Source organism: Tupaia chinensis, unplaced genomic scaffold (assembly GCF_000334495.1).
Source record: "Tupaia chinensis unplaced genomic scaffold, TupChi_1.0 Scaffold000541_1, whole genome shotgun sequence".
NCBI classification, from domain to species: domain Eukaryota; kingdom Metazoa; phylum Chordata; class Mammalia; order Scandentia; family Tupaiidae; genus Tupaia; species Tupaia belangeri.
Window position 1 is genome coordinate 1,903,938 of NW_006160054.1, and position 13,580 is coordinate 1,917,517.

A 13,580-nucleotide genomic window follows, 5' to 3' on the forward strand; every position below is an offset into this window, starting at 1 on the left:
CACTGAGTTTATGGTGCTTTTAGAATAGCCGTGTAGAGGGGTCAGCAGCTTAGTGGTTACACCGCAGGATTCCCACACGGCCAACTGTTTCGAGTTCTGGACGTGGTGCCTTCAAACCTAGGCTGGGCACATGTGCATGCGTACCCAAGATGGGAGGAGAATAGAGGAGCAGCATGACCATCCCTCCTGAGTGGTGATTTCTTGCTTGCTTTCTGTTTGGCTAGCAGCACATGTGGCCTACAGCAAAAAAAGAATAGCCATTTAGAAATAAGCCACATTTTTAAAATACAGTTTTAACTTAAAGCAGCAGATTTAGGATTCACTAGAAAAGATAAAAATGGCCAAGAATGTGGACTATTTCCCAAGGACAATTTCTATATGAGGTTGGTGGAAGAAGATGGTCTAATGAGGCAGATAACAAATATATGTAGGATGTTTTGCAGGTTGACTGGGAAAATTATTTTTATTAAATAAAACCAGTTTGTGGCATGGTGTCTCAGGTGCTGAATCCTACATGGCTGACTCTGCAGTTTGATTCCCTGACTCAGTAGCCTGAAAAACACCGTGTGTGTGTGTGTGTGTGTGTGTGTGTGTGTGTGTGTGCGCACGCCCAAAATCTGGAGGGGAGAATGGAGGAAAAGGGATTGTGATATGGTCATCCCCACTGCAGGGTGACTTCTCACTTTCCCTATTTCTGTCTCTCTCTGTCTGTCTGGCGAGTGTGCACACCCTATTGCAGAAAATCTTAAAAAAAATTTTTTAAATTTACTTTAAATCTGAGTCACACAATTCTAAAAACTAAATCTGAAATCTAATTTTATTTTGAAACCAATTTTTTCAAAATTAATTTCTTTTTTCTTTAAATATTTTTAACTGTGATTTAATTGCAATTATCACAAGGTAAAATAACATTTCTTTCATGTAATTTTTAAATGTTTTAATTATATTCTGAATCAGCATGGGCATCAATCATGACAATGACCACCCATCATGTGCTGACGGTCTTCATATCATGTCTGGGGAATGGATTAAAGGGCAAAACCTTGGTGATGTTTCATGGTCCCGGTGTAGCAAGGAAGATTTGGAAAGATTTCTCAGGTACTGAGGTTGCTTATTGTTATTGTACTGTTAACATTTGTGTGTGCCTGCTTCCTCTTCCAGCCAGAGAGGAGAGCATGACAAAGTGGAAAGTGTACCAGGATAGAAATCAAGGCTCAAGACTCTTGGGCCAGCAGGTGGCATGGAGGTTAAGATGGTTGGGCCCTACGTGGCCCATGGCTGACATTGCAGTTCAAGTCTGGAGCTGAGGGCTTAAAAATTATACCAGGCACCTGTGTGTGCCCAACATCTTGAGAAGAGAATGGAAGAGAAGGGATTTCTGCATGGCCATCTCTCCAGTGGGTGATTTACACTTTCTCTCTTTCTCTCCCTCAAGTAAGCACATGTGCTCTATAGGGAAGACAAAACAAAACAAAAACAACAACAACAAAAAGAAATCAAGGCACTTGATTCCAATCGTAGCTCTTCCATTAATGCATTATGTGGATTGGGACGTTATTTAACCCATCTGCTCTTTAGTTTCAACATTTTTCAAATAAAAGGATGGCCAAGATGATTTGTGAAGTTGAAAAATTGTTATAATGATGAAAAAAGTCTCCCAAGGTATTTAATTGCCCCTTTGAGGTTTCCCAGTGGAACTATGCTCGTTGCTCATCACCCAGTACTACCGTTGTTATCCAAAGAGCTTCTTCAACAAAATCTCTACTTTTCACTATAATATTGGGCTGTCGGGAAAGGCATGGCACATTTTTGCATAGGAAAGTATGTCGTGACTTTTCCAAAAACCTAATATTTATAAACAGTAAATGTGTTTTCATTAAAAATGCTGTTCCCCATTATAATAGTTCTTGATTTTCTTCTTTTTCACCCTCAATACCAGTAATACTTAGTTTCTGCGTGGTTAAAAAGAGAAATAAAAAACACTACTTTTTGGTCCAGCTGTGGTGGCACAGCGGTAGGGCACCCTTCTGCAATACTAGAGCCACTAGGAAGACTGTAGTTTGGGTCCTGGGCCAGCCTGAAATGTGCTGGGCCCATGAGCATCCGTGATCCTATTGGAGAAAGAGAGCAGTGTGGTTCCAGGGTGCCTATTTCTTTCTCTCTTGTGAAAGAAATAAAATAAACTTGAAAAACATGTATACTACTGTTATTCTGATTTTTTTTAAAAAAAGCTCTTATTCTTTACTTATTTCTTTGATGGTAGAAGGAACAGCGGAAGCAGTAGGGGATATGTCAAATAAATAGTTAGATGCTTAAGTTATCCAATAAAAAAACACAGGAACACCTAGCTAGCTAAATTCACTTCATACTCTTTTAAAAGAAAGACTTTCTTCAAAAAGTCTACATTTTGCATCGAATGGATATGAACATTTACTAACGTATTTTTTTTCCATTACCATAACTCTGTTCTGAAAGATGTGCAGCGAGTTCTGTGCGTGCTCTTCGTTATGCAACAGGAGAGCCTGCAGAGCATGTATGATTTTGCTCACACCGTTGGTGACTGCATCACAGCCCTTCAGCAGACTCAATCAATTTCCAAGGAGTGTGCATGATTTTGTATGGCTGCCTTCACATGACTCAGGATTATGATCAAACTGAATGTCATGTCATAAATAGAAGTTGTATTTTAATATCAAGCACAAAATAGCTGCCCTCTTGATACTCAGTTGAGAACACTTTCCATACATTCTTTAAATTTCCAAGTATAGCTAATTTTTCACCTTCACACATCACTTTCTGGCAAGTCATTTTCCTAGTCTGATCTTCTACATCTTTTAAGGGAGCAAAATAATATCCTCTTTGCAGTGTTTGGTAGATTAGCTGAATTAATCCCTATGAAAGGCCTTCTAAAGCCAAAGATTCTGTTAGCTTGAACATTATTTTTATTGTTAGGTTGTTGGAAAAGTCATGATGTGTTTTTCGATGCAAAAACGCATCGTGATTTTTCCAACAACCCGGTACTTATTAGAATTTTCTTAAATAATTAGAGATAAGCTCTTCTTATATATTTATTAGGTCGTTGGGAAAGTAATGATGTGTTTTTCTATGCAAAAATATCTCATGATTTTCCTGACAACTCAGTAGGATAATTTCTATGAGCAATCAATGGAACAGCTTATAAGTAAAAGTAAAATATATTTTTAATACTCTAAGAATGTTTCTTATTGTTATGCTAACCAATTCATTTCAAAGTTTCACACATATCTGCATGTTGACAGGACAAATGCCAGTAACTGTTTGCTACAGACAAATCCCCATAGTGTCAATTCTGTGATGGTTCCCTCCAAGCTGCCAGGGATGACTTACACGGCTGACGAGCAATGTCAGATCCTCTTTGGGCCATTGGCTTCCTTTTGTCAAGAGATGCAGGTAAGGGTTATGTCCAGGAGGGATTCTTTTGTGTTCATGTTCATTGTTTAAAAGTATTGATTACAACAGGAGGAAATGACATTAGAGTCTATGAATTAAAAGCACCCTAGTCTTTGAAAGAAGAAATTTCTAAAGAAAAGTTTGTGCATTTTTGCCCTTGGAATTTGCAAATGACAGAGATCAGTTCTGGACATTCAATCAAAATCAATTATAAAGGACCCAACAATTTCTACTTCAAAAATTACAGTAAAATCAGGGAAGTATTTTCATTATGCCAATTCAATGCCCCGATTTTAACTCTCATACTTTTTTTCTTGGCAACTAGGTAAAAATGCAGCAAGATGATTTATGAACATGTAATTGCAGAGGAAGAGATGTAATTTTTTTTTTTTTGAGAAAGAGATTTTTGCTATAGGGAGTGTGCACTTGCCAGAGAAACAGAGAGAGACAGAAAGTGAGAAATCACTCCCCAGAGGGGATGGCATGCCACAATCCCATCCCTTCTCCTCTATTTTCCTCTCTGAATTTGGGCACACATGCACATGTACCCGGCATGAGTTTAAGCTACCAGGTCTGGGACTTGAACCAAAGTTGACTACATGGGAGTCCAGCAACATAACACTACTGCTGGTTCCAGGAAGAACTGTAAATCTTAACACTGGAAATAATGTTGGAAAAACATGTTTTTTTAGAACCAAAATTAGAATGCATTTCTTGATAAACTAGAGGAAAAAGGCAAATGAATGATAGTAAATTTAATCAATGTCTATATACTAGTTCAACTAGTAAATACTCAAGAGAGGTAGTTTTATCAGGTCAGAATCTAAAGGATGAAGAAAAATGGCTATCTTAATTGATGTTAAAAGTTTAGCTCTATTTAAACTTCCTTTTTTTTTTTTTCTCATGTCACATCCCCAACCTCTCCATCTCCTCCCGTCCTTCCCCAACTCAAATAAACGCTGTATTTCAGGAGTAAACTGGTAGTCATGTTGAGAGTAAATGGTTACATAGCCCTGAAATGTATCTGTATTTCAACCTACTTAAGTTTCTGTGATTGCCTCAAAGAAATTTGGCTTCGTTGAAGATAATGCTATGTTGGATAACCAACGGCATAATTAAATCCTTTATTAGCAATAGAACATATGACCTCGTGACATGTTTTGTACTCTCACTGCTTTGTAGTTGTCTCAGTAGAGTGTCCACTCCATTATTTGCTTCTTAGCATTCTTACACACGTGTGTGGTCTCCATGTGGGCAGAGTGCTTTCTCTAGTATCTAAGCCACTACAATACTTAGAGTTTAGGAAAACACACAAAAAAAAACTTTGAAGAAACCTGTTGAGGTAGGAGTAGAACCAAAACAAATGAATATCCTGGAGGTGAAGTGCAGATGTTTCAGAGACAGTGACCAGCTCTGTCAAAAGCTGAGTACAAGTGGAATAAAATGAAAGGCCTGAGATTAGATGATTGGTACTTTTTTGTGTCAAAAGGTTTGACACACTGTGAGTTGAAGATATCTGGAAATGTCTGAATACAAAAGAATTAGGAGGTATAACTTAAAAATAGGAGGCCAGGGCCAGTTCTGGGGCTTGGTGAGTAATGGAGCTGGATCCCGCATGGTGCAGTTTGAGTCTTGGCCCTGATGGCTTGGAAAACACTCTGGTCACATGTGATTATGTGTCCCAAATCCTGAAAGGATGGAAAAATAGAGGAGAAAAGAATGTGGCATGATCCTGCCCCATTGGGATGCTTTCTGTCTCTTTGTCTCTCCCTGGTGAACACGTGACTTTTGGCGAATTAAACATATATATATATATATATATATATATATGTATGTACACACACACACAGTGTGTATATATATATAAAGTATATTCATATATGCAAATATGGCAAAGTAGTTATGAATATAGAAGACTGAATGTCTAAGTTTTTTAATACACACACATAATATACTTTCAAGTGGATCCATGAGGCGTCATCATGCCTGCCAATCTGTCTCTAAGCTCTATGCACAAAAATCTCCTAGAAGGTAAACTCCAGAACATCAGAGGGAACATCAGTTCCTTTATTTACTATAAATCTAGCATCTAAATAAGTACTCAATAAATATTCATTAATGAATAGATGAACTAACTGACTGATGGAGGAATGATTCTAAATTTTCACTCATATAAATACTTGATTCTTAGAAACGTAATATGTCGAAAAATAAAGACAACTTAGAATGTTAATGCATTGACTATATAAAAGCCAAGCTATAAGGGAAATAGCTCTTGTCAAATTTTATACAAAATGTACTGAGTATTCTCATGACCATCCTATTTCCAGTTAGTTATAAATATTAAGTCATCTAGAAAGTCATGACATATTTCTATATTTTTCCATGCAATAATATGTCATGACTTTTCCGACAACCCAATAAATACCAAGCTTCATGGAGGAGTGAAAGTTCCCAGAAACCTTGAACATAGATGTTTTTGGTAGAATTTTAGAAACAATATGACTCTGAAACTGTCAATGGCAGTTGATTCATAGCATCTGATTTTGATATTTCTCTTCTTTGCTTGTAAACAGACATTTAAACACAAGCTCTAGAGACTCCAACATTGCATAACGCAGATTTAATTAATGATATAAATTCACCCTTAGGATAACAACTTACATCTGCAAAATGTTTAAAGGCACAGATGCTTGTGAAACTTCTTGATCCTTAGCAATAATAGCTCACTCTTCTGCATTAATTTGCAGAATTAAGAGCTAACTTATTGGATGGCCTTGTTCCCGAGTCCTAAGCAATTTGTACCTTCAGGTCATCTGGCATTCTGTGGCTGAGCCAGCTCCAAATGCATCAGGTCATTGTAATAACTTCCTGAAATTACTTAGTCTGGCTGAGAATACTGAGTTATGGGAGGATGTTCTTCCCTAGAAACAGTAAGTAGTAGTCCTGTATGAGTTCCTTTTCTGAGTAAGAAGGAAGAGTGCTTACTCGTACTCTGAGTAAGAAGTAAAGTGCAAGCCACCAGATAGGAGAAATATTTATAATATATATACCTAACAAAAGGCTGATGTTCAGAATATATAAATTCCTCTAATACTCAACAATAAAATATATAGCAGCCCAATAAAATGGGCAAAACATTTGAACAAATAACTCAGAAAATGTAGATATAAAACAGTCTTAGTAAAACATTCTCAACATCATCATCATTGCATCAGAAATTTAAATTAAACTCATGAATAGCTATGTTTGAATACTCATTAGAAAATCTCAGATGACTGACAATACCAAGTTGTTAATGACACAGAGCAACTAGAATTCACATATATTGCCGCTGTAAATGTAAAATTATATAATCACTTTGAAATATTTTAGGTGTTTTTTTTTTAACATTTAAACATTCACTTACTATATGAACTAAACTTTCCACTCTAAGGCCCAAAAATATACTCGAATAATTTTTATCTTTTAAAATGGATTGAGACTCTTCTATAGTCTTTTTATATACATTAGACAGAATGTATATCTAAGATTATTAGGATTAGTGTTCTATTAATTAAGCTGAGGTGCTTAATAGTCATATCACCTGCCACTGATTATTAGTCTGTACATTCTATTAATTGTGAAAGTGGGGCATTTAAATGTGCTACTATAATTGTATAATTATCTATGCCTTTCAATTATGTCAGATTGTGATTCATACCTTATAAAGGTCCATTGACCACCAGCAAAATTCTTACTTTTATGTCTTAATTAACTGAGCCTTTTTTATTATAAAAAGCCTCCCTTTATGACAACACTCTTTGTAGTGAAGTTTACTGTGTCTGATATTAATTTGATGCTATATGCTTTTTGCTCAGTAGTTATTTTGAACTTCTTGATATGCTTATATTTAAAGTGAGTATATTGTAGTAAACATAAAGTTGACTCTTACTTTTTATTTATTCTTATCATTGTGGTCTTTTTATTGGGGTATTTAGTTCATTAATGTTGAATTACGAATGTGTTTGGATTGCCATCTACCATTTTATACTATACTTTATTTTTCTCTTTTTTACTATTTCCTTCTGATTCTCTTTCCTGCTTTCTTTTAAAATCACCTACATGATTTTAGAATCCTATTGTAACTTATCAATTACATTTTTGACTCTAACTCTATATCCTTTTTTTTTTTAATCCTATTGTAACTTATCAATTACATTTTTGGCTCTAACTCTACATCCTTTTTTTTTTTAATTTAAGAGGTTTTTGTTTTGTTTTTTGCTGTAGAGTGTGTGCACTCACCAGGCAGACAGAGACAGAAGGACAGAAAGCAAGAAATCACCCGAAGGGGAGATGTTCACACCACAGTCCCTTCTCTAGTATCCTTTCAGGATTTGGGGCATGCATGCACACACACCCTGTGTGAATTTGAAGGGACTCGAACCATTTTTAGCCATCTGAGAGTCCAGCGACATAACCATTATGCTATCTGCTGGTCCCCAACTTTGTACCTTTTTTTAGAGGTCTAGTCTGGTTCTGAGCTGGCCTGGATCTAGGTCTGATATCACAAAATTCTACTTAAAAGGATAGATAGTAAATATATTAGGCTTATCAGAAGGAGAGCCTTTGTTGCTTCCCAGTCTGCTTTGCTAGCTCAATTCAACCATAGATAATATTCAAGTAAATGAGAACGGAAATGTTCCAGTAAAACTTTATTTACAAAGATGGTTGGCCAACTCCCAGACCACTTTGCTGAACTCATCTCTGGGGATTAGACTATAAAGTTAATTTTCTCAATATATTTAGAGTAATATGATACTGCTTCACTTAAAATATAGAAACTTGCAGTCACATACGTTAATTTAGATATACCCATTCTTATTTTTGTGCTATATTTATCATGTGTATAAGATCTATCTATGTACATTGTAAACCACACAATAAAATGGTATAAATTTTACTTTAACTATTTCACATATGTTTTAACAATTAAGTATAAAAATAATAAATGCCACAGTTTACCCTTTCCATTGTTTTCTTTTACGTCCTTAAGATAGGTGTTTATCTCTGGCTTCATTTATCTTCTCAATTTATTTTAGTTGGGGGTGCTAGTGTCAAATTCTCTTAATTATTGTTCATTTGAATAACTTCTATTTCACTTCAATTCTCATCATTTATTTATTTTTACATTTTCCCGCAACATATACTTTACATATCAGAAAAGTTTTGCTCATACTCCATAGCTCTAGAGAGTTAATAAAAAAAACTTTCAAAATTTCAAAAACTGAGTTTTAAAGACAATGTTCAAAATATTTGTTATAATTTTGTTTGTGACTCTATAACAAAGACAATATAATTTTAAGTATTTTTGAGAAAATATTTACATGTCAACTACTCAAACTGTTGAAGAGCAAATGACCAGCACTTGAGTCACACATAAACTTTCTCAATTCACTTCTACTAAATATTCTGTGATACACCATCTACTAGCAAAGATCAGTCTCTTTAAAAAAAAAAAAATTACCAAAGAGTGTATACACTCACCAGAGAGAGACAGAGAGAGATTGGAAAAAGCATCCCCTAGGAGTGTGGTCACACCGCAATCTCTTCTCCTCCATTTCTCCATTCTATCATGATTTGAGGCATACGTGTATACACACACACACACACACACACACACACACTCAGAGTGAGTTTTTCCAGCCAGCAGGTCCAGGACATGAACTACATGGTCAGACATGTGGGATCTGATTTCCTTAACAACTAGGCCACAAGCTGGACTTTTTGATTTTTGAAATGTGTTTTCACTAGATATAAATGAGAGAATGACTTTTTCTCTTAACATTTCAAAGACGTTTCTATGTGTTCTCTCCTCCATAGCTATGATGAGAAATGTAAACTTTGAATAGTAATCTTTCTGTTTGCAATCTGTTGTTTTTCTTTGCATTTAAATATTCTCTTATCGTTGGCTATTTCAAGTCTGATTATAATGTGCCAAGCTATCCATTCCTGACAATTTTTAAACATTTTTTAATAATTATTTTATTTAGCTTTATTTATTTATTTTAATTTGACCAAGAGGGACAGAGAGAGGAGAGAGAGTAGTAGAAAGCAAGCTGCTAGGTCTGGGACTTGAACTGCAGTCGGCCATGTGGGAGTACAGTGCCCTTAACCACCATACCACCTGCCAGCCTCATATTTCTGACTATTTATCCTAGTGGGAGTTTTTTAATTCCTTGATTTTTAATTTTTAAATTTACTGTATTTTGGGAAAAGTTTTGCATTACTTTGTTTTTGTATTAATTCTGGATTTTTGCCATATGGTTTGCTTGCTCACTGGAGAGAGACAGAGAGAGAGGGAAAGTGAAAAATCATCCCTAGAAGGGATCGAGGGATCGTCATGCCACAGTCCCTTCTCCTCCATTTTCTTCTTGGATTTTGGGCATACATGTACATACATGTGGTGTGATTTTTAAGCCACCAGGTCTGGGACTCAAACCATAGTCAGCCATGTGGGAATCTAGTGTCTTAACCACCATCACACACTGGCCCAACACATGTTTGACCTTTTATATTCTACAAATTTCTGCAACGCTTTGATATTTTTTCATATTTTTTCTCCACATTGAATGATTGCCTTTGATTTTAAAATGCACTGAATATCTTCTCTATGATTTCTATTCTGTTATGAAGCTCTTCTCATGAATTTTTTATTTCACATAATTGTATTTTAATATGTAAAGTGACAGTTGCCTTTTAGTTCTTTTATTTTCAATGTTTTTCTTTAGAAAAGGTCACATTTTGCTAGTTCTCCATATATCAATAATTTTTAATTAGATACTAAAATTATTTAATATCTATTATTTTAATTAGATACTAAAAAGTATGTGTTGTACAATAAGGGTCATCAAACTTGGGAGCTGGCTACCTATTTCTGGAAATAAAATTTTACTGGAACATAGTCACATCCGTTTGTTTATATATTCTCCATTGCTGCTTCTGTGCTATGATGATAGTGTGGAACAGTTTCAACAATGACTATACGGCCCACAAGCCTAAAATATATACTTTGGCACTTTGCAGAAAAAGTTTGCTGACCTGTGATGTAGAATCTTTGGATTTTGTTATATTTCCCCACAGTGTTTTTATTTTATGCTTTTCCTAAGTAATCAAATATATTAGCTTCAAATTGGAAATTCTGTCTCATCCCTTGTGAGTAGCAGTTATTAGATCTGTTTATTCTTCCTCTAGCTCAGTTATTTGTTGTGTGTTTCATATATGTATGAGTTAGCTACCATTGAGAAAAATTTAGAGTTCTTTGAAACTCTTTCCTCTGTGATTCTCCTGTCGGTTTTTGGCACCATTGACCAACCACCTGAAAAACAGTCTTTCTGAGTCTAAGAAGATTGCATAGTTTTCATTGTTACTGTAGCTACCCAATATGGCCAGAAGCAATTATGTAGCCCAGGCTACAAAGATGATGAACTTACCTGTGCAAATTCCTTCCATTATTCTCAGAAGTTTCCCTGCCTTTGTGTACTCACCAGAGCCATTATGAAGTTGATTTTTGCATTCTATGTTTATATTGTGTGTCCTTGTTACAGAATAGAACCCTTTTTATTTTAATTTTGGATTTTTTCTTTCATTTTTTTAAAAAATCGCCAGATGTCACATGCACTAACTAGAGAGAGAAAGAGAAAACAAGAAAGCACCATGCAGAGGGGATAGTCATACCACAGTTCCTTCTCCTCCATTCTCCTCTTGGGATTTTGGGCACTCATGCACATGTGCCCAACATGTATTTTAAGCCACCAGGTCTGGTCTTGAACCACATAGTCAGACATATGGGATCCAGCCATCTTAATCACCATGTCACCAGCTGGTTCAAATTTGGATAATTTTTTTTTCAATATTTCAATAATTCTTTCTTTTTAAAAAGTTATTTTCTTTTCTTTGGGATTTCCATTAGGTGGATATTGATAGTTATCCTTTCTCTTCATTTATTTGTACTCAACTTTCTTTTGTATTTCCTAATGTGCTTCTTTAGTTGGAGAGTCCTTTGCAGCTTTCTGCTTCATTCATTGACTATCTATAAGCTATGTTTTCCTTTCATGCCTATTACTCAACTTCTGCTGTTAACAATCTTGCAATATATGGAGTGGTGGAGGTGAAAGAGAAGACATCAAACTTATTTAACTGGCCAAATCCTTTCTGCTAAAGGATAGTTTCTGGAGCTATAAGGGAGCTAGATTGTTAGAATGTCTTGCCACTAAAAAGTAGATTTAGAAGCCAGCAGGGGGCATGGTGGTAAAAGGTGTTGGACTCCTACATGGCCGACCATAGTTCAAGTTCTGGACCTTGTGGCTTGCTTTCTCATGTTTTTTCTCTCTCTTTCTCTCTGTCTCTCTCTCTCTCTGGTCAGATTAAAATAAATAAATAAATAAATTTAATTTATTTAAATATTTTAAAAGCACTCTGTCATTTTTAAAAAGTAGATATAATATTCATGGTTAAAACTCAATTGTATTACTTTATGTAGTTGATGTTTATTTTGACTTATCTTTACATGTACCAGTCTCCATTCTCACCATCACTTTTCAGTGCTTTCCTATGAAGTCATATTTCTTTTTCTTAAAGCATATCATTTAGAAGTATCTTTTATGCAGGTCTGCTCAGAGTAAACAGTCAGTTTTTGTTTCCTTCAGAGGAAATATTTAACTTTGGTCTTGAATAAAATTTTAGCTGAGTCCAGTAGTCTAGATTGGCAAGATTTTTTCTTTTGCTTCTTTGAATACACCACGTATATACTTTATTACAGTGATGGTTAGATGTCATCTCTGCTGTGTTTCTAATGTTAAAAGTTAACTCTCAACATCTTACTGTCTATAACGATGTGTGCTTTAGATTTTTCTTAAATGTCTAATGGTAAAGAAATTTTCTTGAGTGGATAATTTACTACAATTTTTTTTAAATTAATGTTAAATTGCATCACTTACTTTGTATCTATAGTTATAAAAATAGATTTTTGGATGACTGATGCACTTCATTACATAGTCAAATCTTAATATTAAACCTACTTTGTACTCTGTTGGGAAAAAAAACAACTTGATCATGATGCGTTGAGTTTTTTAAGCATTTCTAGATTCAGTTCATTAAAATTTCTTTAGTGTATTTAAATCTAAGTTAATAAGTGAGCTAGATCACTATTTTTTACTTTCTGTTAAATTTCTTGTCTGGATTGGATATCATAAAATGTGTGCTTAGAGGTGTGCCCTTTTTTTCTGTTCTCTGGAGAGCTTATATGAGTTTAGAATCCAAGTTCTATGAGAGATTGTTAGTTTTCGGACCAGTTGTACTCTTTGTGGAAAAATAACAATAAGTTTAAACTATTATATGTTTATTGAATTGGTCAGCTTTTTAAAATTCTTCTTGTGTGCGTTTTTTTAATTCTTTTATAAATTGCCAAGTTTCTTGTCCTATAGTTCTTCCTGTTGCCCTATTTCTGTTTCATCTTTGCTGTCTGTAGTTATTTCCTCATCTTTTGTTCCTAACAGTGTCTGTTTTTAGCTCTTCTTTTACCTTAATTTTTGTTTTATTAATGTTTAATAAGAAGGTGATTTCAGCTTTTTATTCTTTCTTTTAAATTGACTAATCTCTCTTTCTCTGGCTCTTTCTCATGTACAAACACATATATACTCTCATTGATGATAATTGTGTTCTGTAATTGGAGAATCCTTTTTTAATTGCCAGTGTGCACATGCACTCACAAAAGAGAAGTGGGCTGAGGGGAAAAAGCTCCTCCTAATGGGGTGTGGCTCAGGCCTAAAGAGTAATGTTTTGTAAAGTGTTATTGTATAACTGAACTACATCTACAAAAATATTGTTAAGTTATTGTGTTTTGGAAGGTAATACTTGGAATAGCAATGACTTACATACTCAAAGATTAATTATTTTCATGAGCATTCACTTAAAATTGTTTTACTTTGGTATAAATTTCAGAACATCTGAATGGAACTATGTGCTATGAAGAAGGACTTGAGTAGAGGGTAATTTCAAATATACATTTTATAATATGTGTACATAGACAATTACTCTTTCTTTTATTTATTTATTTTAACTTTGCTGTATGGTGCTTGCACTAGCGGGAGCAAGACCCAGAGAGAGAGCAA

The 13,580-nt window shown here is 34.8% G+C and overlaps 1 protein-coding gene across 1 annotated transcript in view; it reads left to right on the forward strand.

Annotated features, from left to right (window-relative positions):
• The window catches only part of ADAMTS19 (ADAM metallopeptidase with thrombospondin type 1 motif 19), a 287,126-nt gene that overhangs the window by 160,821 nt on the left and 112,725 nt on the right, over window positions 1-13,580 (forward strand). The window contains 2 exon segments of the mRNA XM_027775296.1: window positions 958-1,098; window positions 3,279-3,429. Of these exon segments, the coding sequence (XP_027631097.1) occupies window positions 958-1,098; window positions 3,279-3,429 (292 nt within the window).